Below are 27,802 nucleotides of genomic sequence, written 5' to 3' on the forward strand. Positions count from 1 at the left end.
AGTGGATAATGAAGATCTTCAGAAGAGATGAAGGTCTTACAGCACTGAACGGCTCCGATGGAGGCAGTTTAACCAGCTTCTGCTGCTCGGATGACCAGTCCAACAGTGCAGGAAAAGATGAAACCATGATTATAAAAATATGAACACCAATCAAAGCTGAATTGAATATTGCTCCTCATGCTGTCGCTGACGTCTGTGTTATGCAGACGCCCACATAAAAGAACTTATAATAAACAGAACATTATTGTGCACTGTGAAAATTAAAAAGTAATTCCTAATTAATATATTTCATTAGTGCAACTGCAGCTGTTTCAGCCAGGTGTTTTCAAACGGGTCCAGGGAAAAGTTTAGAGAACAGTGTAAAACATTTACAAATAGATAAATAAAAATAAGATTAAACTAACTCAAATAAACTTGATAAACAATAAAAAATAATTAAAATTAATTAATTAAATTGTATTTAAATAAATAAAAAAATAAATTAATACATTAGATTAAATACAGAGATGAATAAATAAATACGCTAGATTTACACAGAAAAAAGATACATATTTATTTATTTTATTTATAATATAAACAATATTAGATTAAAAATGTATTACATTTAATTAATGAAATTTGATTTAAATAAAAATAAATAACTACATAAATAATTTGAATAAAATTAAAAAAAATGATTTAAATAAAATTGATAAAACTAAATAAATGAAACTAAAATAAAATATTTAAAATAAATAAAAATATGAAAAGCAGCAAAAAATAGGTAAATAAAAAGACTAAATAACTAATTAAATAAACTAAATAAATAAATTGATTAAAATAAAAAAAATCAATAAAATAAATAAATGAAATATTTGGATTAAATAAATTAATACATGATTCTGATTAAAAATAAATAAATGAATAAAATGCTCATCTAACAGTACACTACTGTACTGTACAACATTATTTTCATGATTTGTTATAACATTTTTTATTTTGTCAAATCAACTTAGATAATTACTGTAGTTCAGATAACAATATTTTGAGTTTGTTTATTAAACTAGAGTGAACTCAAAATTTTAAGTAAACCAGGAAACTTACTTTAAGTTAAACCAACAGTTATTTTTTACAGCGTAAACTGAGTAGAAAAAAACACAATGATGTAATGTAATGTAAAAGAAACAAAATATTTTACACATTTATAATATTAATTTTTCACAGTATTAATTAGTTAAATATAGCTGCCTTTTCACTGCTTCTGTTTGACGCTTCAGCAAAGCTCACCATGGCAACAGCCACACACACACACACACACACACACTCTTGACACGCTGACATCATCAATGTGAGACATATTTCACTGTCAGAGGAACAAGTGCGGCTCAGCATGTGTGTCTACAGCGAGCGGCGAGAGACACACTCCATCATTTCCTCTGTTCTTCGGCGACAGAGCAACACCCATAAACTAAATCAGCGTTCGCTTTCATCTGACGCTGGAGGCTGCAGAAACATTCGAGCACAAAAGCTGTAAAACAAGCAGATTTCCAGACTGAATTGGACGCGTCGACTGAATCGCTTGACCTTGCAGGACTTCAGAAGCCTCTTGATTGTCATGCTAATGTTGGGCTGAATCTAGTGTTTCAGAGGATTCCTCAGGCCTAATTACATCCACCGCTTGTGATGAAACAAACTAACAGCAGTCCTGACCTCACACACCTCTAACCCTTCAGTGTGAGTGTGTTTCAGGTATATTAACGGGCGAGATTAACTCTAAGATTGTCACCATTTTAACCCTTTCCACCAGCTGTGTGTGTAGTGTGTGTTTCAGACACAGCGTGTGTTTGTTTCTGTGTGTCTGTGTTTATCAGTCTCTCGCAGAATCATAATCCAGCCGCTCTGACCGCAGGCGCCGCACGTATAATTGGATTTTATTCCACCGTGGAGAATCCAATCACCGTCGGGCCCGTTCAATCCCACTAACCAGCCCAGATGAACTCACACAAACACGGGAGCGGCATCGACTCCCACCACATCCCGATGAAACGAGTGGAAATTAAAGAGAGACGGAAACACGGAGCAGAGCTCACGTTTCAGGTTAACAAAACCAGCCGTCTCCAGTTCCTCCGACAGGGGTGTGTGCGGACACAACCTTTTCACCCGCTGCATAATAGCAAATTGGATCTCTAGTATCCGGATCAGTCTTCCTGCGGACCCCTATGGAGATTCCCAGGAGAAGCCATTAAAGCAGGAAAACACAGAGCCGAAGGGAATCCCTCGGCATTAATGAGGAAACTTACAATTAGTGTACAAGCGCTGATTAAACTACTCAACCGGTGCTTGAGTTTGTAAAGGATATGTAGAGATTTGAGGATGCAGTGCCAGCACTAAACCACCTAGCAACCACCCACACACCTTAGCAACACACACACACACACACACACACAATCATGTGGAAGCCAAGCTTACATCTTCAAAAAAATGAAAAATATATTATGAATATATATTTTATATATTTCGGAAATATTCTGAATAAATTCTGAAATATATATTCTTTTTCAGAAATAAATATTTAATTTTATAGACTTTATTTTTACATATTTCTGAAAAAGAAAATTATAAAATTAAAAATATATCACATTTTCTTCAGAAAACATTTTTAAATAACATTTTCTTCAGGAATAAGTAAATAAATGAAACATAATAAATAATATATATATATATATATATATATAAATAAAGAAAGAAAGAAAGAAAGAAAGAAATGTCACACACCGTATATTACATTTTCTTCAGAATATTAAAAATATATATTTTACATATTCTTTAGGAATGAATAAATGAATAAATAAAAAAATAAATTTTATATATATATATATATATATATATATATATATATATAACATTTTATTCAGAAAAATGTTTGAATTATATATATATATATATATATGTATGTATTTTTTTTCTTCAGAATTAAAAAACAAAAAACAAAATCACATTTGTTTAAAAAAAAAAATCTCATTTTCTGAAGATATATTTCTCAACCCCATCCCCCCCAACCACCACCACATTACATTTGTAAACCTATTTGTTTTTTAATTGTTTATTTATTAGACAGATTGGAGCAGCTAACTAAACTAAACTAAACTAAACTAAACATTTCAGACGCCAGCGTTACATCCTCCTCCAGCGATTCTGAACAGGTTTACTCAAGACGGGCTTAAAACCGGGTTAAGAGGGCTGAACGTCAGAGCAGAGGATCATGGTCCTAATCTCACTGCGTCTGTGGGATTGTTCATTTCTCCAGCTGTCTGAGATCACATCTGTAAGCCTCCCGTTTCCCAGCATCCATATGGAGCAAACAGACTCTCCAATAAAAGCGTTTGAGAGACAGATGAAGCTGATAATGTGCTCACGATGCTCCACTTCTCTCCGTCTGGATTCAAGTGTGTTTACTGTGATTGACCTCATGAATCTCCATGAATCTGAAGACATCTGAGATTCAGTTTGTGTCTCATAAATCCATCAGAAGTCTTGTTTTGGTTCAATCACTGGTCATGTTGAATACAGATTAAATGCGAGGCCAAACACACATTACTCTCTGCGGTCGCAAAGAGACTTTCTCCATTAGCTGAAGATGTTCAGAGCTTCTGCCAAGCCGCAAGAATGACGAGGTGATGAGCGACACAAACTCACTTTAGCAACATGATAGCTCATTATGATTGATGAGAGAAGACACCTTCACTGCAAAACATGATGTTCTTCCTTGGTATTTCTGTTTAGTTTTCCAGCACAAACATCTAAACATTAATTCTGATCTGTCACCTCAAGACTTGGACATTAATTAATGTCTTAGACAGTGAGAATCGAGTCTCTGACAAACATGAACGCAGTGTAAGGAGAGCTGGAGGAGTTGCTCTTAGTGCTGTACTGATAAATTACACACAATCAAGATGTTTCCTGCTCTCAGTTTAAAGCGTATTCGAGATCAGCAGTCGATATATACCATCAAACTCAGACAGAGATGCTCAACCCCTGTTTAAACCACCTGAGCGGGACTCGAACCCGGGTCCCTGGCATGGGAGTTGGGCCCTCTAACAAGGAAGCTAAAGAGTCTCTAGCGTCAGTCGCGACTCACTAGAGCGCCTCTTGAGATCAGGGGAGTGAGTTTTACACGCACAGCTCTTACCGGCCTACATCCGTTACACTCAGAGATGCTGAAGGAGATCCAGTTACACAAGATCAGAGATTCATGTCTTATTGTTTCATCTGAAGAACTCAGAATACTGAAGGAGCAGAAAAACAAGAGAAAACCTTCAGCTTTGACTGAATATTTTAACCTATTCTGTTATAACAAATCATCAATTATTTAATCTATTAATCACTAAGCAATATACCTCCAAGAAGAAGAGGATTTGAGGATCACTGCTTGTGTTTTGTTTCTAATCCACACACATACAGTTTCATAAAGAATAACCGTTCATATTAATAACGTAATATGGTATAAATACATACAGTTAGAATGCAAGATGAAAGCATCTGTAACACTGATCTGAGAGCTGTGCTGCTGGTGTAGCGTGGTGCGGGTGGTTCGTGCCGCTGATCCCGGATCAGTGTGAATCTGAGCGAGTCACAGCTGACAGACTGAATTAGGCTCCTGAAGAACAGCACTAATACCTATTGTCCTCATGCCTTCTCTGATTGGCCCGTTCGAATCCCCCAAGTCACATGACCTCCTCGCTCTCTCCTGATTGATGTGTGGAGGGTTTTTCATTTGATTCAGCTCTAATGTGCTGATTTTAATGGGTTTTTGACCTCAATCTCTTATAAGCATTTCCAAGCCCAGACGAAGATTAGAGGAGGGAGATTATGATTCCAACCAGCAATGGAACAACAAAACAAGACCTGCATTGTTACCCACCGACGGGACATTATCGCTTCTGTCTTGTTTTCTATCTAAACATCAAGATACACTTACTGGAGAAGCAAAATGACTGAAAAAATGTTTGAAAATGAAGTGAGTTTGTGCTTAAAACAAGAAAAAATATCTGCCAATGGAGTCAGAATAATAAACTTAATTCAAAAGGAAGACAAGATTATTTTTCTGACTCCACTGGCAGATATTTGTTGTTTTCCAGCACAAATATCTGGAAAACAAGACAGAAATACTGAGGAAGAACATCTTTTTTTGCAGTGTGATGTATTTTCTAGCTTTATACTATTTTCTATCCTGAGCAAAACTGTCCTCAGATCAGCTCCAGTTGGTTTGACTGGAAGTTTCCCATGATTCCTCTGGACATGAATAAAGGCTGATTGGTCTCAGTGCAGCAGTGAAAGCAGGAGAGAGCCAAGCTGTCACCGTCTCTGGATTAAACACCCCTCGCTGTTCACACACACTCACACACTCGTGAGCGCACACAGCGGTAAATGCGAGGTGTTTTCTTTCTGCTGTGCTTCTCTCCTTCCATCTGTAATCTGAGATCTTCCCCACAGAGTCAATCTGTCCATCAGACCTGCATTACTGCTCAATGCTCTTCCCGCTCACGCCTCAATGTAAACAACAACAACAAACAACAGCAGCTTAATGGACAAACCCTAAAACACACACGTCTGCAGATTTACATGAAAGCACAGACCTGTCAGTGTTTGATGTTCAGTTATGTTGGACATAAGCTTCCACGGAAATGTCGCAGTACTGGAGTCAATTTTATTCTTGTTTTCTTGCGGTTCAGAACAAGAGGAACCCGAGTCGTTGTGAGCTTCAGCATCACGTTACAAACACAGATCCCACAGAAGACAGACTGTGAGATCTACAGACTTGCGTCAAACAGAGCCGAAGGACCTGCAGAAACACTGCATGAAGCTGGAGCAAGAGTCATCGCAGCGGAGCTACAACTGACTTATTAATAGACAGAGCGAGTCGACCGATAGATTTATGTCATTTAACACTTTGAGAAGAGCTGTTTCAGTACTGTGCTGAGCTCTAAAGCCTGACTGAAATGCCTGACTTATTTTTTACTGAGAAATAGGAGAGCATAGGTGAATATGGACTCACTATTTTAAGTTGAGGTCTGACTGTTGAAAGCAGAATCCAGATTCGAGGGCCTGCATTTGATGCTTAACGACAAGGATCGAGGGGATACAAGTCTATCGTTTAATTAAATGAGATTTTGTCCATCCTGACTATAGCTGGTTCCACATGACAACACTATATGTGCAAATTCAGCAGTGACTTTGATGGTGTAAACCAGAGGTTCTCAAGATCCTGTAGAGTTCAGCTCCAAACCTGATCAAAATCACGGCCTGTGTCTCTCTAGTAATCCTGAAGACCGTGATGAGCTCTTTCAGGTGTGCTTGATTTAGAGTTGGAGATGAACACTGCAGGAGAGTGGATCTTTAATATGACTAGAAGAACCGTACAGTGAGCGCTGCGGTGGACCTGCTCGCCAGCCGTGAGCGTCATTTTCCTTCCCATCTGTTTGTCTAGATTAGAGACTTCTTCCTTTGATTCATTTCCAAAAACGTTCATTCAGTTCCAGATTAAAATGAGCCGATTCAACTTTCTCAGAAAAAATATAATGCCGTATCTTCAAGTCCTGCCATGATTTAAGATTAAAACTCTGTAAAAAGATCTCCCTCAAGCCATCCTAGGTGTATATGGCGTTCTGATGAACACAATCTGAGAAATATTAATAAATATCCTGATGCATCCGAGCTTTATAATGGCAGTGAATGACATCAGCGAGCATGAGCTGAAGAAAGTGTCTCCATCCATCATAAACGTACTCCACACGGCTCCAGGGGTTAATAAAGGCTTTCTGAAGAGAAGCGATGCGTTTGTGTAAGAAAATATCCATATTTAAACAAGGTTCCATAAGTTGAATAGGGAAGGTGTGGGACGTAGCACAAGCTTTGTGAACTGCGAGAGTTTTACACTTTCTTCGTATGTTAAATACAGAAGGCGGTCTGGTGGAAGCTGGATATTTTCTTACACAAACGCATCGCTTTGCTTCAGAAGGCCTTTATTAACCCCCGGAGCCGTGTGGAGTACGGGAGGAGGAAGAGGAAGATGGACACAAGCTCCCTGTACAGCAGTAGCGCTCCCATCTTCGGTCGAGGAGCGTCAGACGATCGTATCATGGTTAAACTGCCTTGAATTCAAAAGTATAAAATAAGGACTAAAGCAAGTAAGGACTGTAGGAGACGAAGATGGCAAGCCACAAACGGAGGCGCCATCTTGATTTTTTTCTTTTTTTGTGAGTGTGTGTGTGTGTGTGTGTGTGCCGGGCCTCTTGAGATTATGCAAATTTGAGGAGGATTTGGAGAGGCTGAAGGGAGCGTCTCTGTCTCTCAGTGTCTGTGTTGTTCTGCAGATTTATTATGATCATCACAGCCTGTTCAAACACACTGAACTACATCACGACCTTATCTACTGTGACACACTGGACATCACCACAGAAGATCATTTCCACTCGTCTCTCAGTTGATAAACACAAACAAGAGCCACATTTATAGTGATGCACATGCTGATGTTCCGCCTCGTTTAGATTTAGAGACAACGGGCTTTCAAACCGGGGTCCAAAAACTGTAAAAATAAATAAATAAAATATAAATAAATTTTCCTGACATGATTGACTGTAAATGATTATTACTCATGTTTGCTGAGGTGATGGACAGACGTCACAGAGCGACATCATCAATGCGCTGGTCATTTGTCCTAAATCATCTGTCACTCAGAGGTCACACAGAGTGCAGCGGAGCATGCTGGGAAGCCCTAAACAGAACATTCCAGAGCTCCGCTTCTTTCTGAACTTAAGGAGCCCCACACACTGCTGCTGAAGATAAAGACGAGAACAACCACCCCACCAACACACACACACACACACACACACACACACACACCAAACAGACCGTCTTTGTCCTGTGCGTCCCCCTCCTCAGAGATCACACACACACACACACACACACGACATTAAGATATAGTGTCAATACTGACCGGCTGCCTGTAGATTATCCTCATAACCTGACATAAACACTTCATAAACACAGGAAATACATCACCTGATCTAACAGACACTGACCAATCAGGAGGAGCGGAACGCTCTCACAGCAACTCAAACTCATTCTGAAATATTAATATGCCTTATAAAGATGCTGAAAGAGATATTATAATTGCATGCAAATCAGAGTCAGACACCCTGAAACAGAAATCATGTAAAACAGGAATAAATGAAGCGAACATGAAGCATTAATCAGGATCATCCAGAGAATATGAACATCATTTCATTTATAAACACGATGAGATCTCAAAATCATCTCAGATTCTCTGAATCAGATGAGAGTCTGAGCTCATTTATATAAACTCAGTGTTATGAATATATCCGTGTTTGGCTCAGCTCGGTTCAGATGACATATTATGTGCAGGTATTTTTAGACTTTAAGAATCAAACCCGTCCAGCAGAGGAAGAATCTACTTCACAGACAGTGACAAAAGTAGGCCGAGCCGAACAGAGAGATGACTCCTGACTCTCGGAGCTGATGATTATATTAATATGAGAGGAATCTGATGACGTCACGAGTGTGAGAGAGTTATTGTCATCTTCATGCAGAATACCCAGCATGCCTCGGCAGCCCACAGTGGCATTCACGTCCAGCCGCTCCTCCCACGACACGCTTCTTTCCCATGAGCATCATACGCTCCTGTCACACACACACACACACACGTGTCTGCGGAGCCTCGTCTAATGCGGCCCATCTGCCGGTTATGGATCGCTGGGAAGCCGAAATGAGCTCATCATGAAACATATTCGCTCTGCCAACGCTGCAAACACAGTCTCCAGTCATTCGCTGTCCCAAATACTGTCGGGAAGACTGGGATCTGTCGGCGTGACGGTTGAGCTGCTATTGAAAAGCTCTGGCGCGGCAGACAATGAACCGTCTCACTCATTAGCATTGTATTAATTGGGAGATGTGACCCAGTAATGGAATGCTCTGTGTGTGTGTGTGTGTGTGTGTGTGTGTGTGTGTGTGTGTGTGTGTGTGTGTGTGTGTGGGGATCCCCAGAAGTTAGCTAAACATGACCCCATTTGGACATCTGAAAACAATGTGTGTATGGGTCATTCTACAGAACTGGTGTAAACTGCTGTCCCACAACCAAAAACACATTTAACAAGCATTTAAGTGTTCACATTTTAGATGTTTTCTAAGATCCTTCTATTATCTATTGAATCTCACAATAATATTTAAAATATCAGTAAGATTAATATATATAAAATCATCATTTATTGGGTACTTTCAGTTGGGAGGAGTCTGTCCCGAACCCTGAGCCCTACATTTCAACTTGTGAAAATGATATTGAAATTATTTTTGCATTTTTTCCATTGTTGTTTTTAAAAATATATTTTTGATTTTTCTTTAAAAAAAAAAATGAAGTTAAAAAAAATATCTATTTTATATTTTATTTTTAAATCATGAAACTTTATGTAAAAAAATGTGTCCCTCATGTTCATGTCACTACCGAAACAGTGTGTGTTTTTCATTGTCTGAGACTGATTTTAACACACTTCTACATTTCTGATCAGGAAATATTCCTGTGTCCCTCCCTCTCATAGTCTCTCTTTCACAGTAGATAGCTCCATCATTTTGAGTTAAATGTGTTCAGAAGTCTGAGAATCTGTGAGGAACTTTAAGAAACGTCACTAACAAACACCTTTTTCTGCAATTAAGCAAACTTTTTTGGGCGTTATTCCATAAAATGTAGTTTTTATGTGTGTAAAACTGTTCAGAACTGTGCTAGATAACCATGTGCTGATTAGCATCTTTGAGCGGCTCAAAAGTATCGAAAATTGTCAATACCGAAACATGTTTTGGTCATGAATGTTTCGGTAGTGACATCATTTCGGTAGTGACTAAAGGGAACACATAACATTTATTTGGAGGAAATAAACAAAATTTTAGTACAGTTATGCAAATCATTATTATTTTAATATGTTTTAGTATGAGAGTTAAATCCTGTCATGTGATGTGGTCACTACCAACACATTACTGTCACTACCGAAACTGTGCAGTCACGACCGAAACATGGGATGTTTTGTCAAAAATAAAGTATATTGAATTATTAACTAAGATGTTATTATAGTGTTTGGTTCAATGTTTATTCAAACTAATGAATCCTTCACTTTGAAATCAGTTTGATAAACTTTATGACTTATACAAAGAAAGACTGGATTCAAAATACAACAAATCTCATAAATTACACTTGAAATATTGTTAAAATTGTAATTGTTATTGATTTACCTGTGAAAAGCAAAAAATATATTTACAAGGTAGATGTATACAAAAATCTCAATAGGTCAATGTGACCCTTCTTATTAAATTATTTATTATTGTGTTTCGGTAGTGACAAATTTGGGGAGAGGAAAAATATTCCAAAACTTTGTGAGAATACAATATGAGAATTAACTGTACTATTACTAGAAATGTGTACTTTGGATACATACAAAATTTGTGTAAAAATAATTTTTTTCAAGACGTTTCCAACTCTATGAACCAATTCTTTAGAATGACCCTTATATATATATATATAGCTGTGTTAATATAAGGTAATATAGATGTAATATATTTATATATATATATATATATATGCTTTTTCATAGGACTAGTTTTCTTCTATTCTGACTAGTAAAACAAGTTACAAAAAACTTGAACCCTTAAGGAACGCTTTAGCTTTAAGCTTATAAACAAAACCATCGCTCTAATCCTGACTCTAATTTAAATAACATTGTTAGCTTTCACAGTAAATCTGGAGAAAAAAGTCTGTCACAAATTAAAATAATCGGATATAATCTGATTCAAACCGCGCGCGCTCCCGCGCCGCACCTGCTCGCGTCACCTGAACACAACATCACAACTACTACTACAACATCATCACATTACACAACACAACACAACACTACACAACATAGATAGAGTATTACAGAAATGATATTTCATTACAGTCTGACAGTTAAACTGATTAATAAACGAGATAAACTCACATAAATGAGCCAAAATAAGAGAGAAGTATCGCCTGAAACCGTCACATCTGCAGCACACGAGAGGATATTACCTCATAAAATAACACATCTCACATATTTTACCTCATTATCATGCGAAAAACGAGAATTGAGCAATTCTGAACACATTTCTACAGTCCAGCGGTCCCGGGCGTTTGACAGCTGCGCGTTTCTCCGCACAAAACTCATGAATCACGCGATTAAACCGAGAGATATTATATAAAACATCAGCTACTGACCTACTGAAACCCGCTCGGTCCTGGTCCTGGTTCTGGTTCTGGTCTGCGGTCCTGTGACTGTCTCTGTCCTGCGCTGCGACTGACTGGACTCTCCGCGCGCTCATCTCCAGTAAATGCCCGCGGATCTCGGGTGCGCGCTGTTCTCTCGCGGGGACGCGCAGTGCTCCACCAGCCTGAGCTGACGAGTTTGTTTTGAGGTTTCTCACTGGATGCAGCGGGACGAGGCAAAACATCACTGGAGATTTCCCAGAATTCAATTTGAACTCACCCAGGCGTCCCGTCTGAGAACAGAGCCGTAAACACTCCATCAGATACTGATTCACGAGTTCACTGAACCGAGTCTGCAACAGATCAATGAACCACAGGACTGATGAAAAGAAGCAGAATATGTACAGTTGAGCGCATGAGTCTGCATAAACAAACTGAACTCATACAGACATAAAGCTTCGAGGATCTTTCCTTTGCACAAAAGGGAATAAAGTTCTTTGTTAACATAAAATGGTTCTTAAACTGATCACTGAGAAGCAAAAATGTTTCGAAATATTATATATTAGTGTGATTTAAAACAAATCATAACATCTCATTGTCCTGCAGTATGTGTATAAGACAGAAGATGAAGATCACATCATCACCATCATCATCCCTTGGTCTGACAGCTGATATAAATCCAGAGAGAAAGAAAACAGGCCAGAACGAGACATTACAGCAAAATGTTTATTCTTGAACCTTGGCATTGTGTGCTGTGAATATTGATGGTTATTGGTTTGATGTTAGTGATAAAAGCATCAGTAATTACCTGTAATGCATGGCTTATAGGTAATTATAAAATAATATAATTGTAACTATAACTGTTCTTATAATGCAGTAATAAGTCTTTATAAATATGTTTATAAAATAGTAATACTTAAATGGAGCTATAGCTCATTATAAGCATGGGCTTCATAGAAAGTGTCTGTTAAAGAGATAAATGTGAAATATAGCTGCAAGCAGCGATGATGGGCCCGGCGCCTGTCCCTCGCCATGGCAACAATGTTCGAGATCGTTTGCAATTTAGCATCCTCCCTCAGTGTCTTTGTTTCATGTTGACCAAAATATCTGACTTCCTGTTGGTCTGAGCTCATGACTGTGAATTAGAAAGTTGTCCGGCTTAATGAGAACAATATATGTACCGAGTTTGGTAACTATAGGTCCCCCCCCACTTTTGTCAGAAGGTGGCGCTGTAGAGCCCCTCCTCCACACTGATTTCTAAGGCTTCGCCCATGTCTACTGGCCGACAAGTTTCACGCAATTTGAAGCATGCTAAGAGCCTCAAATACACCCAAGTTTGACATGTTGCCATGGCAGCAGTATTTAAGATATCAAGAATCCTTTCACAGGTCTACATCTGCCACGTCTTGACATTATTCTGATAGCAAATTGGGTAAAATTAAGTGGGTGATCTCAAAGCATTTTAAAAGTGACACACTTCCTGCGGCCAGTTGGTGGTGCTATAACTTTGACTCACATCCATGTGATCAGCATCCTACAACGAACACACAGCTGAGTCACTGATCTTGAAGGGTTAGTTCATCCTAAAATAAGAGTTCTGACATAGTTTACTCGCCCTCATGTCGTTCCACACCTGCACGACTCTCGTTCTTCTGTGGAACATGAAGAAGAAACGTGTTCAGACAACACTGACCTTCATCGATTCTGAACGAGCTCTGATCTGAGAGTTTGTGCTGAGAAGAATCACACCGACTCCAGAAGAGTTTTTATGACTCCATTGGCAGATATTTGTCTGTTTTAAACACAAACTCACTTAATTTTAAACATTTTTTCATTAATCAAGTCTTAATATCTTCATTCATTTTGTTTCTCCAGTAAAAGTATCTTGATTTATGAATGTTTAGATATTTGTACTGGAAAACAAGACAGAAACACTGAGGAAGGTGCTGTTTTGTGGAGCGGGTCACATAAGAGGCCATCCGGTCCACACACACACACACACGCACACACACACACACACACACACACACGCCTCACTTTAATCTACTAACACAACAGAGCCCCTCGCGCTCATTAAATCTATCAGCTAATGGACGTTTGTGGTGCTGGAAGCTGATTGGTTAATCCAGACAAACATCCTCTAGCTGTGACTAGATTCATCATAGATGAAACATTCACCTCAACATCTTTCATCATCAGTCGCATTCACATCAAAACAGCAAATTAAGATAATTCATAATATCGAGCAAGTCTCAAAACATGATCGGTCGCTCTTCAGACAGACTTTATCTTAATATCTGATCTGATAAAAGACATCAGTGTCACTGACCACCAGCAGTCACGTGTGTGTGTGTGTGTGTGTGTGTGAGCTGAGTTTAGTACAGAAACTCCACACACTAACTGTACAGTGATGTAGTTCAGAAGGAAAGACAAAAACACAGATACATTTTATTTTTTATTATACTGAAATATCAGGATCAAAACAATCTCAAACTAAATCACAGCAGCTCTTCATCAGTCTTCAGTGTTTTCTGGAGATTACTTCATCGATTCGTCCTGTCATTCACTGAATTCACTCAAACTGATTCTGTGCGTCTCTAATGTGATTGAATCACACACACATGAAATATGATGAAGTGCACGTTAAATATGAGCTTCGTCCACATTATTTTCAGCTCTTTAGATAAATAACTAGAAGAATGACAAAGTGCATTAAATGGTAAAACTATGCTAAAAAACCAGAGCAGTGTGTTTATGGTTACAATAACAACTTAATATGATCATAAATATCAAGCAGCAGCTAAAATAACTGGAAGCGAATGAAACCAGAAGCCTCGACTCAAATGACTGCATTCGTTAAAAATAATGTGGATCAAACAGAGAGAAAGTCAGAATCAAAGGCAACAAACAATTAGAAATGAGATTCAGCCGACATCTAACAGGTAGAGTGTCAGCAGAGGTCAGAGGTCAGGATAGAGGTCAGCCTGTAGTGTTTCTCACACATGCAGAGGTCGAGATCAGTCTTGCGTGTGTGTGTGTGTGTGTGTGTGTGTGTTTATACTGTAAAGATATGAGCTGCCTGTAGAAATACATCATCTCTCAGTCAAAACACCATAAATGATCAAACATGAGAGAGGTTAAAGTGCGTTCAGAATTCATCTGTCCTCATTAAAGTCTTCATGATCATTCTTGTGGCCTTCGGGACTTTAATTACATTAATTTAATCATTATCAATGTTGAATCAGATCATATCAGGACTCGTTTCCAATTCAAACTCTTGATCGACAGCAGCTTACAAAAGTCCAGTCAGATTTATATTTCTACAGTACAGACTGATTCACAGCAGATTCACAGTATTAAACAGGAAAAAAACAGAATCAGTGATGCAAACTTCATCAGATATGAAATGAATCGTCATTATTCAGCTCAGTTTTATTCTCACTGATGGTGTCAGTGCAGTCAAATCAATATTACTGAATACTGAGTGTCTTTTAAATGTATTAAACAGTTCTGAATTCAACTGAATCAACACTGAACTGAATCAACATTAAACTGAACTGAATCAACATTGAACTGAACTGACGGTGCGTTCCAAACTGGATATATCGCCCTCCGAAGGGCACTTCGGAGTGAAAACAATCATGGCCGCCATGTTGAAGGGTCGTTCCAAAACGAAGTGCTCAAAACTGGCCACTTCAAAGGGCCCTTTGGAATAAAGGATTTGGAACTGATGGACACTTCAGACCCCCATGATCCTTTGCTCAGGGAAGTTGTTTGGCGTCACAGAATGGGTACAGGAGGCTCGGAGTTCGATTTTACCTATAAATGTATGTATAGTATTTTTCTATACTACTGTAATATTGATACAAGTTAGATTTGGCACATTATTATGGTCAAAATGTTATTGTACTTCAACAAAAATACTTTACAGCTCCCTTTATCAGTCCATTCAAATGTTTCAAATACACAGACACAATATACAATATGGTGATAAACCTAAAATAAATAAATAAATAAACTAACGTTAAACAAAAGCAGCTTGTACAATCTACTCCTCCTTGATTGTCTCGTTAAGAAAAAAGACCCCTACACCCTTCATCTCTTCGAAGCTCTCACTCCAGAGGGTAAACCCTTTGAAGGGATTAGGGAATAGGGATGAGCCCTTCCGGATGGAACACAGGGCTAATCAACATTGAACTCAACTGAATCAACTTTGAAATTCATTGAATCAACACTGAACTGAATTAAATAAACAATGAACTGAATCAACACTGAACTGAATTGAATCAACATAGAACTGAACTGAATTAACACAGAACTGAACTGAATCAACATTGAACTGAACTGAATCAACACAGAACTGAACTGAATCAACATTGAACTGAACTGAATCAAACAAATCAACATTTAACTGAACTGAATGAACAGTGAAGTGAACTCAATCAACACTGAACAGAACTGAATCAACACTGAACAGAACTGAATCAACACAGAACTGAACTGAATCAACACAGAACTGAACTGAATCAACACTGAACTGAATTGATCTGAATAATGACTCTGTTGTGTTCTTATATTTGATGAAGTTTGCATTAGTTACTCTGTTATTTTCCTGTTTATCACTGTGAAGCTGTTTTGAATCGATGTCTACTGTATAAAGCGCTGTAGAAATAAAGCTGACTTGACTTTTTCTTCTTATTTTCTACTGGACATTATTATTATTATTATTTGCATTTTACGTGTCAAATTCTCAGTCTGAGATTGAATGTGAACTGTGTTTCAGTAAAGTCATCATGTCAGATTCAGTGGTGTGTGCAGGAGGATCATGGGAAGGCTGCACTCCCTTACAGCCCGTACATGAGCGCTCTGAGCCGCAGCTGCTCCGTCAGGCTCTGGACGGATCTCTTGTCTCGGTTCAGCTCGCCGACGGCCCGTCTCATCTTCTCCTGGTTCCTCTCCAGGTACCGAAGCGCCTCGGTCTGCAGCTGCGACAGCTTCTCGCCCCGCCTCTCGTCCAGAGCCACCTCCTCGCTCATGAACGGGTTAAAGCGGAAGTACGTGTTCGGAGGGAGCAGAGCGTCCAGCATAGTGTGCACTTCTGAAACACACAGAGAGAGAGAGAGTGATTCACTGAAGGATGATTCACATGAGTCATTTATGTGCATGTGTGATCACAGCAGCGCTGGGAGGAGGGAGTTAATCTGGGATTTATGAATAACCCGCTGTATGAACACTGCATTACTGATAGAACTCAGCTGTCAATCATCTCACATGCTGTCATGTGACCACCGAGGATGATAACTATAACTAGCCAATCAGAATCCACCCATTTAAAGCGGCAGACGACAGAACTGCAGCTCTTATGTGAACAGATGGATATCGTGGCGTGGGTGATGATATAGTCTGAGTTTATCTGACCCTCGGTGTCGGTGGCGCTGCTGATGACGTTGGTGAGTTTGGTCTTCAGGCTGGTGAAGGAGACGCTGTTGCTGCCGGCACTCTCGAAGCGTCCCGTCCCCAGAGACACCACGCACTGCAGCGGGACGTCCGGCCACAGACACTGACACTCGTGGATGGCCAGAGCCGTGGGGTTGTTGACCAGCATCCCGCCGTCCTGCGGACACACAACACCAGTGTCACACATCGCCTCGCTTAAATCACTTTCATCAACCCTGTAAAGATACTGTGTTAGATGTGTGACTTTCTGTCAAATCTGCACTGATGACTTTAAGAATGACTTTAATATTGTTAGTAATATCTCAACTGGTTTACTTGATTATCCAGACACAATTTATTATAAAACTCAAGAGCGGAAGAGAAAGAGAAATCATCAGGTCCAGTCTGAGGATGTGTGTGTGTTTCTGAACGGAGCAGGAGCTTCAAACGCAGCGTCTCATTAGCGCACAGACCCGCGGGGCCCGAGCCGTCTGGAGACCCGCAGCGCCGGTGGAGAACGAGACCCGCGGGACCACGACCCTTTCATCATCAGAGCCGCGTCAGAGCCGAGAGCGCTTCAGAGAACAAGAGCGGAGCGATCGCGCTCAGAAACACGGCTAACGGACGGCGGATCTGCAGAACCAGACGACCACAGCAGCTCTGACATCAACACACAGCAAAAACACACTCTTTCGACAAAATACCACCGTTACTACAGTAAAATCAGAGTAAATCAATATGGTTTAGGATCTTATCTTGATGGCGGCGCTGCAGGTTTTAGGGTGATGTCATGATTTACTGTATAATATGGAATATCACAGAAATTGGAAACACAAAGATCTTCAAAACAACCCTGCCAAAATAAAAGTTTGAAGAAATTATGATTAATATATTACACTAGTGTACAGTAGACTCAAAGTAATAATTATAACAACGATAACATTATTAAACTTTGTATTTTAAAGAATATTAATTTTTAACAGCACTTTGTTTGCCAAAAATAAAGGAAATAAATCAATTCTTATTTGATTTGTCAATGTTTTATGCTTTCATTTGATTACCACCACTTTTGATAATAAATTTGTATTAAATCCAGAAAAATAAAGACAGACAAAAACACAGGATTTCTGAAAGACTTTCTCAAAGATCTTCACAACAACCCGCCAAAATAAAAATGTCTGTCATCATTTCTTCAAGTTAAAGCACTTTTATTTTGGCGGGTTGTTGTGAAGATCTTTGATTTTCTGTAAATCCCATTTTCATGACATCACTGAAATCCTGCAGCGCCACCCTCGAGATAAGATACTAAACCATATTGATTTACTTTGATTTTACTGTAGTAAAGATGGTATTTTGGCAGAAATGTGTGTTAATGTTTGTATATTGTAAAAATTAATAAATTCTTCATTTCATTAGACATGCTTTTGATTATTAAAAATTAAGAAATCCAGAATAATTTAAACAGGAACAAAGGATTTTGGGAAAAAAAATAAAGTTTTACCGTAGTATTTTAGCTTTTTACACCGAAGGTGCAGATCACTGGAGTGTTTTTACCCATAATGCCCGGCTCTGAGTCACAGTACTCAGTCCAGCGTGACATCATCAGTTAGACAGCTGTCAATCACAGTAATGACGAATCACATCCTCTTCATAAACGATTACTACCCTCCTAAATCACAACATCAGCTTTCCTAATTATCTGTCTCTCTGATGGTAACATAATACATTACTAAAAATAATTAACGGACTGTACTTTCCTGCTGATGTAATCAAGACCATATGGGCGGGGAAATAACTATAAACCAATAATATCACACCACAACATTCACAATCCAATCAAATCCTGATAAATTAAAAAAGTCCTGCTGAATATTGAGTTTGACTCTGAGATACGTCAGAGTATCACGTCCCATCGCTCTGACACACGAGGCTTCAGCCTCTGTAAATCTGTCTCACTTCATGTACAATAATTCATCTCTATCAACAGCTGAAAGAGACACACGGCTAAAAACTGACCCAAAATCAGCCACAACGACAGAAGACGCAAAACAGATACAAACTGAGAGAGAGCGTTGAGATGAATGAGTCTCTATATTTATACTCATCTAACACTGAACTCTTCACAGAGATCTTCTACTTCAGGGTAAAAGTCAAAACCGCAGCTGAAGCCGTCAGTGTTCAGCAGGTCAAAGGTCACGCGGCCTGCTAATGTCACTCTCTCTCAAGCAGCAAACACGGCAGGGTCAAAGGTCAAGAGAAATAGAGGGCCATTCTGATAAATAAAACGTGTGAAGAGCACTACAGATTCATCTATTAACATGACCTTCCTCAGAACATCCGACTGATTTCATCATCAAAATAACGAGTTCATCCGAACGATCTCTGCCTGACGAAGGACAGATCGCTCTGTTCATTAGAGTTTGTCTCTCAGGGTTCAGTTTATATCAGTCCTAATTAGAAAACTGATGATTGAACGCTTCGGTCTACAGACACACGCTGCAGGACGTGATGTTCTTCCTCAGTGTTTCTGTCAAACATCTAAACATTCAAGAGATGTTTACTGGAGAAGAGGGATGACTGAAGATAAAGACTTGTTTACTGGAAAAATTTATCAGTTCCATCAAAGCAGAAAGTCTCCGTTTCTCACATTCTTTATCAGCACAACTTGAAGCTCATTTGAAGCCTGTGAGTCCAGAGGTCAGAGGTCACGGAGGCGTAATTAGGTAATGAGGCGTGATGACCCCGACCCATCGAGTCACACTGACTAGATTCAAACACAAACTCGCTTGTTTTTGATAAGTTTTTCACTCATTTCTCCAGTAAGTGTATCTTGATGTTGGTGACAGAATCACTGAGGAGGAACGTCATGTTTTCAGTAACGCAGTGCTGTGGGTCTGCTGCTCCTCTTCACGCGCTGCGCTTAATCGTCAATTACTTCTTTAATTGCCTCTCATAAAGACGCAGATGTGAGGATCTCAAACGCTCATCTGAGACTCATCAGTCACATGACGACAGAAGACTCGCTTATGCACTTCAAAATAAAAGATGCAATTAGAAACTAAACGGGTTTGTAGTTTTTCAGAGAAGCTTCTGTGTCCTTTCCAGGAGCAGAAACCCAAAGCAACACTTTCACACACTGACTCATCTGAGGAAACACTGAACGAACAAGAGCGGCGTTGTGCTGCAGAGACGCCTGCCTACCCACAATTCCCTCTCACACCGTCAGAGCTCTGAGTCGAGAGGAGAGATGAAGGAGACACGGGTCTGACACACCGACAGCAGTCATGTGATCAGAGGAGGATGGAAAAAGGAGGAAAACAGGGTTTTTCCACATTTGATATGACTGCAGAATTAATTAATTTATTATTATTTAAAAATATAAAAATTAAACAAATGAAGAAATAAATTACTACTGAAATATAAATTTAATATTAATCAATCATTGTATTATTAGTATTATTATTCAAACTTAATTCAAACTTTATTTTGTTTAAAAAAATGTATATATATATATATATATATATATATATATATATACATACATATACACACACACACACATATAATAATTATAAAAATGATTATAAAATGTATATATATTATATCTATCTATCTTCACAGACATATTGCTATAATATAATGATAATATTCAAACTATTTTATTTAAAAAATTAAATACAAAAAATTATAAAAATGTTTATAAAATGTATATTTATTATAATATAAATACTTTAAGTAATTATAAAAATTTATTACTAAACAAACCTACCTACCTATCTATAGACATATTGCATAGTATTTAATAACAATGATTTGTATTTTATTAATAATAATAATAATAATAATAATAATATTATTATTATTATTCAAACTAATATTTTTTTATTTAAAAAAAAAAAAAAATCAAATAAATTATACTATTTTCCTATAAAGATATATTACTATAATAATGATAATCATTATTCAAATTAATATTATTATTTTAGTATTCAAAACTATAAAAATTAAACAATAGTTTTTAATAATAATAATAATAATAATAATACTTTTAATAACAGCTGTTATTTTGGCGGAGCTCAACAGATTCTCTTCTGTCGGAAGTGATCCACATGTGAAATAAATGTGTGTTAAATGCATTTTATGAAGAAATACACAATAAATCAGTGTATAAATATGGAAAAATCTCATTCCTCTGGCATGTGACGAGTCCATCCGTCTATTTCAGACATGAATGAAAACTGAAATGAGGCGACGCGTCTCTTTGAGATTCAGTGTCACATGGTTGTGTGATTTATACTTCATTACAGGTGGAATCTCAGGCAGAAGTAACTTTAGATATTAATGACGGTCGACTCCTGCTGCGGTCACAAACTCATTCAGATCCAGAGACTGACGGAGAACAAACACCAGCCTGTCTCCGGCTGGACGGACACAAACACACTCTCACTAACAGAAACTGAACATGTGTTGACTGAAATAAAGTTGAAATGAAAAAATACAAATATTAGACTGAACTAAACTAAAATTAGAAATGCTGCTGAGCTACTAACTGAAATAAGGTTAACTGGAAACAATGAAAAAAACTGAAATTAACTTAATATAGAAAAACTAATAAAAATGACAAAAACAACAAAAATACTGAAAAATAAACTAAAATTATAAAAACAAAAGCTTATTCAAAATATGAATAAAAACTATAATAGTACATAATTAACAGTAGTGTATAGTGTGGATGTGTTAATGAGATCTCAAACCACATGACCTCATCAGATAATCTCTGATCAGAGTAATTAGTGCCTCAGAAGCTGCTGAATCTGCAGAGACGGAGGAAACGCTTCCTCCAGCCGTGAGTCTGAGCCGCACAAACAACAGCACGGCTTTATATTACACCAACAAAACACAGACAGACTCACAAACACATGACTCCTCCTGTTCAAGAATCACTCAACGAGACTCAGGTTTGAATCATTCTAACGAATCATTCACTGACAAATGAAAGTCGCATGAAAGGGAAATCTTTTCTTTCTTTACTGTGACGTATATCCGAGTGAAACGCTTCTCAAACAAGAACAAATGTAGGGCGGGGCTTGATTTTGTCTGTGGGGAATTGATTGGATGGTTGTGGTTTGCTATTGGTGGATCTCATGTGAGTGACAGGTCATCAGAGAAGAGAAGGAGGAGGAAAAGATATTCTGATTCAGGATGAATTTAACACAATGATAAATCATTCAGAATAAACAGTGCAGTATCCTCAATGCTGGACACAGAGGACGTGTGAAAGCTTCATTCCCATCTCTGCTGATTCACGATCATGTGCTTCAGGCTCCAGACGGCTCGTGCTGACTGCGTGTTTTTGGATGACGTGAACATTAGTCTGGTGTTCAAACGGTCGAAACTGATTACCTGGTGAAGGTCGTCTCCCACAGCGAACTCCTGGAAGTATCCCGGAGCAGCAGAGGACGCTCGGATCGCTTCCCACAGCTTGTGCCGGCAGCCGCCGCGGTAATGTGAACGCACCCCGACCGGGAGGGTGTAGTTCCTGAAGACGTAGGCCTTCACCGGAGGACCGCGGTTCACCACCGTGCTCACGGCCGCCACCTGGTGGAGAAACATCACGTGATCTGAGACACATCACTGTTATTAACACTAACCTTTCACCTCTGACAGAACTGAAGGATCTTTGTACCTTGGGACAGTCTGGGTTACGCGCCGTCTCGATCAGGAGGTCCGAGCCCATCTTCTCCCTGTTCAGAGGCAGACACGGCTTTGAGCGACAGGCGTCTGACTGTGACATTAATAGAGGCTTCTGGGACTTACTTGAGGACTTTCTCCCAGATCTCGCTGTCGTAGAAGGCATGACTCCAGCTCATCTTCACAGTTCCCACAATCACGTTCTGCTTGAAGACGTCAGAGCTCAGCGTCCTGTAGAGATCCTCACACTCCTTCAGCGGCATGTGTAAAACACCCAGCATGAAGCCTAATATCGCACCTGAACACACACACACAGAATGATGTTTCAACAGTGAACAGCGCCTCCGGTGGTCATCTCTAGGCTTTACACTCATGTCAGGCTGACCTGTGCTGACGCCACAGATGTAGTCGAACATCTGGTGGACGGGTTTCCCCGACAGCTCCTGTAAGCGGCGCAGCGTCTGGAGAGCCAGCAGACCCCTGAAACACACACGGATACAGTCAGCACGTGTTCACGGCATCAGCACACCGTCCGGGAGCGGCCGGATCACCTGGTTCCCCCTCCGTCGATGGACAGGATCCGGACGCCGCGGTTCCTCACGGGATCGATGAAGCCCACCAGAGCCAGAGCCTGCCGGACCGCGGCCCTCAGAGACTCGTCAGCGGCCTGACGCAGACGCAGCAGACGCGGGATCACCTGCTCCTGAAGCACACAGAGAGACACGCTCCTGAACATGTGACGTGTGGGCGGGGCACAGTATCTCAATATTTATGCTTACATTTACTCATTTATACATAATTCCTCAACATAAGAAAAAAAAATAATTTTGACAAAAAGTCACAATTATGATAATCTTTTAATCTCAGTATCTTACCTTTAATTTTGACTTTGTCATAATTGACATAAAAAGTCAAAATTAAAAAATATATTTTGACTATGTATCCTAATGTCAATTTTAACTTCTCATAATTATGTCATAATTTTGACTTTCCATGCCATAACTGATATGAAAAATTCTAATGATGTTTTGTAAATTATTTTTAAGTCGTAATTATATTTAAAAGTCAAAATTATGATGACCTGGTATGTCAAAATGTCAATGTTATTGTCAGTTTCAACTTCTCATTATTATGATTTAGTATTTTATAAATTTGAACCTTCTCATAATTTTTACTTTGTATTTAATAATTTAAATTGTGTCCTAATTTCAACTTTATGATCTCATAATTTACTTTCTATGCCATAATTGATATGAAAAATCCAAATTATGTTTTATATATAATTAGGACAAAAATAATTTACAAAAGTCCAAATTATGACTTTGTAATAATTTAAACTTTCTGATAATTATGACTATGTAATATTATACATTTTGTGTCATAATTTCAACTTTCAGATCTCATAATTATGACTATATATGTAATATTTTAAATTTTGTGTAATAATATTAATTTTCTGATCTCATAATTATGACTTTATATGCCATAATTGATATGAAAAATCCAATATATATATGTTTTAAATTGACAAAAATAATTTGCAAAAGTCAAAATTATGACTTGGTATGTCAAAATGTCAATGTTTCAACTTCTCATAATAATGTAATTATTTGGTATTTCAACTTTTTGATCTCATAATTATGACGTAGTAGGTCAATTTTAGAACTTTAATTTCGACTTAAGTTATAATTAGGATATTTAAGATGACTTATTTCATAATTTCAAATTTTATGTCAACTTTTGAATTTCAAAATAATGACTTAATATGTCAGTTTCGACTCATGATGTCTTTTATTAGGATTTCCCAAAGCATGAGTGTTTGTTCTTCCTCTGCACCAGCAGATGGCACAAACCCACCGCCGCTCTTTCATCAACATCCACAACTGATCCTGGACATGATCACGAGCTACATCTCCAAGCACTAAGCTGATCTAATATGTAATGTTTTCCTCACTGGACGGCAGCACTGACCTTGACGGCCACGGACCGTGTCTCTGGGAACTCCAGCAGATGGAGACTGAGCTCCTCCACCCGCCGGACGCAGAGCCGCACGTCTGACGCCCGCCGAAGAGCCTGAACCAGAGCCCGCGTCCGGTTATCCACGCTCACCCGCGCCACGATCTGAAAAACACAAACCACTGACTCCTGAGGCTGAACGGTAGAGGTCAGAGGTCAACACTCTTATTATATGAGCGGCACCTTCTCTCTCTGGAGCCGCAGGCGCCTGGCTCTCTCCTCCGCAGCGCTCTGATCTTTGCTCTCGGGCGCTTCTGTGCGCTCTCCATCATCAGCAGCAGGTTTATCCACCTCCGTTGACACTCTTCTGGGCTCCGTTCTGAAGCGGGGAACCAGCGGGCTGATGTAGTTTCCCACGAAGGCTTGGACGCTCGGCGTCGAGTAGTTCAAGTAATTCCCGAGAGAGAACGAGGAGGTTTCCGGGCGAGAGGACGCGGGTGGAGCGATGCTCTGATCGGGTTTAGTGAAGCTGCTGAAGTAAGAGTTGACATGATGAGACAGATAGTCGTAGGTCTCGCCCAGATGAGTGCTGAGAGACCCTGGGTGGAAAATGGGCGTGGTTTGGTTGGTGGGTGTGGCCGTTCTGGCCACATCGCACTCTTTCTGTTTTTGAATCTTAGTTGCAACAAGGGAAGAGGGTGGAGCCTGAAGGGAAGAGGGTGGGGCTTGAGGTGCAGTGGGCGGAGCTACTCCAGTCACTCCATTCTCCTGTTCTGGGATCTTAGTTGGCGTAGCAGGAAGTGTGGGGGGCGGGGCTTGTGATAAAAGAGGTGGTGTCGATGTCTCTTTCGCTTTGAGTCGGGACAGAATCTCTGCTCGCGTCCCGCTCACTGCTTTCCAAGCCGACTCCAGAGTGCTGCGCAGACGGGACGTGCGATACCTCAGATCCGCAGCCCCCTGCCGCGCAGACGTGCTGAAGGCGGAGATGTTCGCGTACGGTCCGACCCTGCAGAACCAGAACCTCCGGCTGCGCCCGGGCCTCCAGCTCAGCCGATCTCTATTTCTGAATGGGTTCCTCAGCGGGGTCGAGGAGAGGGCGACGGACACGCGCCCCGGCCTGTGGCACAAACGCAGCGCGCAGCCGTCCAGCAGCCAGACGACGGTCATCCTGACGGTTCTCTCTCTGAACGATCCTCAGCAGCCATCAGACGCCTGTGAACCCGGAAAACACGCGTTATTACGGAAGCTGCTTTCTGCCATGGTATATATTCGATTTTTTGTTTACGCCGCGTAACCCAGACTGTCCCGAGCATCGCTAAATGAAGTTTTATGAAGTTTAATCACCACATTAAACCATACTGCGATTGCTTTTTTTTTTTTTTTGTCCCCAAATTTAAGACCTCTTGATATTATAAATAAGATATTTGTTATACTATTTAAGATTTAAAGACTTTTTATGGCATTAAATTTGATAAAACTGAATTTTAGACCTTTATTGCATGTTATAAACGTGTAATTGTGAGTTAACATCTGTCGATTATGACTTCTCAAAATTATGATTTAAAAAATTAATGTGAATTTATCTCTCACAATACGTTTTTTTGCAAGAAAAGTCAAAATTATGATAAAAGAAGTCACAATAACATTATTTTTCATTCTGTGGCAGAAATAAGCTTCCATACATTTCACTCCAATATCAAATCTATTTTACATGTAAAAAAAAAAAAAATTAAGCACCATTTATGAAAATGAAGCACATTTCTCATTTAAAGTACTAATTACTGTAATACAATAATGCGATTCTTATTCAAATGAGCATAACTTAAAGACAGTACAACAAATATAGCTATATTTGGCTCAATATATTAATATTTCAGACACAATAAATTAGTTTATTTTATTAACACCACCAGCATTAATCAGCATGTCACACATTAAATCACATCTAATTAATAAAATAGAATTTACTGTTTGTGTTTATTAGAAATGCATTCTGGTAAACATGACATTGCTTGTCTGTCCAAAAAGATGAAATATGAATTTAATGTAGGGAATCTGGGACAAACTCACAAGGTCACGCGATAAACTGAACATTCTCACACAACACTGAAATAACAACATACCTGTGGGTTAAACGCTCATAATGAATGTTTGGTTGTCGGTTGTACTAGTATAAATGTTAAAGTTAGCTGCTTAATGGTGGTTTTCTTCTGTTTACATCTGATAAACACAGCGTGCACTTCCGCATTCAGTCACGTGCTACACAACGGAGCGTTTGATTGGTTGAGCTGTCAACCGTTTGCTGTAGATTCAGATAAATTAAGTGAGCGCTTAAGTGAATCGTGCTTTTTGCCATGAATTCTTGCACACATTAATTCATTATACTGAACTGAAATAATCTGTGTGATAACGTAACAGAACATAAAATACATCAGCCCTCAATGACTGTCCTGATGAACTCATGAATGACCAGCAGATGGAGCTGTTCCTCAAGAAAACACACATGTGATCACGTGATTTCAGATTACACATTTTACTTATAATGGGCACACAAGATTAAACAGTTTAACATATTTTGAGAGGACCAGCCAGCGTCCACCGGGAGCTTGGCTTCAGACAAAGCAGCAGTTCTCCATTCATTTCTAGTTGAATCTGGTGAGGTGTTTGATGTATTTATAGCTGGAATGTTTGCAACTTCCTGAATTGATGTGGCAATGCAGAATTAAATTATTTCTTCATTTTGCTGTGAGCTGATTGTGTTTTCTTTAGCAGAGATTGACGAGACGTACCTGGACATTTTAATATGAGAATTGAGAAACTCCAGTGGAGAGCGCTTATTCCTGTGAAGGAGTTTCCTCGAGTAAGTCATCACACTGAGTTTTGTCTGTACAATGCAGGGATTGTTGTTGAACATAATTGAACTCATTTCTCCCGTCAGATTAACTTTGTGGGGAGGAAACAGATAAACAAATGGAGCAGCCAGTTTCAGCTTTATACACATATGGTCAGAGGAACGGCCTTCAGGTGTCCTTTATAAACAAAGGCCGTAGTGGACCGGAACACGCGTCCAGGTAACACATCTAGTGCTGAACTTTCTCAAGTGTGTGAGTTTCTCTCAACAGCTGCTGTTTCTGTAACCTGATGATCATCAATAAAGTGAATGTTGAACCTGTAAACAATCTATGAAATGTATTTCTCATCTGGTGGGTCACGGAGTGTGCAGTCTAAGAAACAACATCAAACGTGATTGAAGTGTTTTTCTGAAGCGAGACGAAAGCCGTGCGTGAACGCTGTTGACTCTTCTGTCAGTAAAGACTGTCTGGCTGCTGGAAAAGCACATTTCACCAACACACACATCAGTTACTGAGAGATTTCTGTCACTGCAGTTTGAAACTTGTATTAAATTCTCAAACAAATGATCCACTGAACAATTGTGGTCCGAACAAGTCTAGTATTCCA

At 39.2% G+C, this 27,802-nt stretch overlaps 3 protein-coding genes across 22 annotated transcripts in view; 1 reads left to right on the top strand and 2 right to left on the bottom strand.

The window, feature by feature from the left end:
- The window catches only part of nrcamb (neuronal cell adhesion molecule b), a 46,318-nt gene extending 34,868 nt beyond the window's left edge, over positions 1–11,450 (bottom strand). For 6 of the 12 annotated variants that reach the window (XM_051859992.1, XM_051859968.1, XM_051860001.1 and 3 more), the window contains exon 1: positions 11,273–11,450. The gene's annotated coding sequence lies outside the window, so the exon portion shown is untranslated. The remainder of the gene's footprint in view (positions 1–11,272) is intronic. The other 6 variants (XM_051860013.1, XM_051860032.1, XM_051860008.1 and 3 more) reach the window with 2 other exon arrangements.
- The window catches only part of LOC127494164 (stonustoxin subunit beta-like), a 231,044-nt gene that overhangs the window by 85,966 nt on the left and 117,276 nt on the right, over positions 1–27,802 (top strand). The window lies entirely within an intron of this gene.
- Positions 13,703–26,599, bottom strand: LOC127494338 (calcium-independent phospholipase A2-gamma). Its single transcript, XM_051860144.1, has 10 exons — positions 26,467–26,599; positions 24,587–25,555; positions 24,359–24,508; positions 22,939–23,090; positions 22,773–22,867; positions 22,514–22,685; positions 22,383–22,440; positions 22,100–22,294; positions 16,679–16,874; positions 13,703–16,358 (listed from the first exon to the last, which is right to left on the bottom strand). Exons 2-10 carry the CDS (start codon positions 25,508–25,510, stop codon positions 16,105–16,107), a joined length of 2,196 nt encoding a protein of 731 aa, XP_051716104.1. The 5' UTR covers positions 25,511–25,555; positions 26,467–26,599; the 3' UTR covers positions 13,703–16,104.

Source organism: Ctenopharyngodon idella, chromosome 2 (genome assembly GCF_019924925.1).
Source record: "Ctenopharyngodon idella isolate HZGC_01 chromosome 2, HZGC01, whole genome shotgun sequence".
NCBI classification, from domain to species: Eukaryota; Metazoa; Chordata; class Actinopteri; order Cypriniformes; family Xenocyprididae; genus Ctenopharyngodon; species Ctenopharyngodon idella.

Bases quoted from the DNA above. Each gene is read 5' to 3' on its own strand.
- LOC127494338 (XM_051860144.1), bottom strand. From the start codon at position 25,510: ATGACCGTCGTCTGGCTGCTGGACGGCTGCGCGCTGCGTTTGTGCCAC. The intron at 24,509-24,586 runs GTGCCGCTCATA...TGTGTTTTTCAG, and splicing joins TGCGGCTCCAGAGAGAGAAG to ATCGTGGCGCGGGTGAGCGT. The intron at 22,441-22,513 runs GTAAGTCCCAGA...GCCTCTGAACAG, and splicing joins ATCTGGGAGAAAGTCCTCAA to GGAGAAGATGGGCTCGGACC.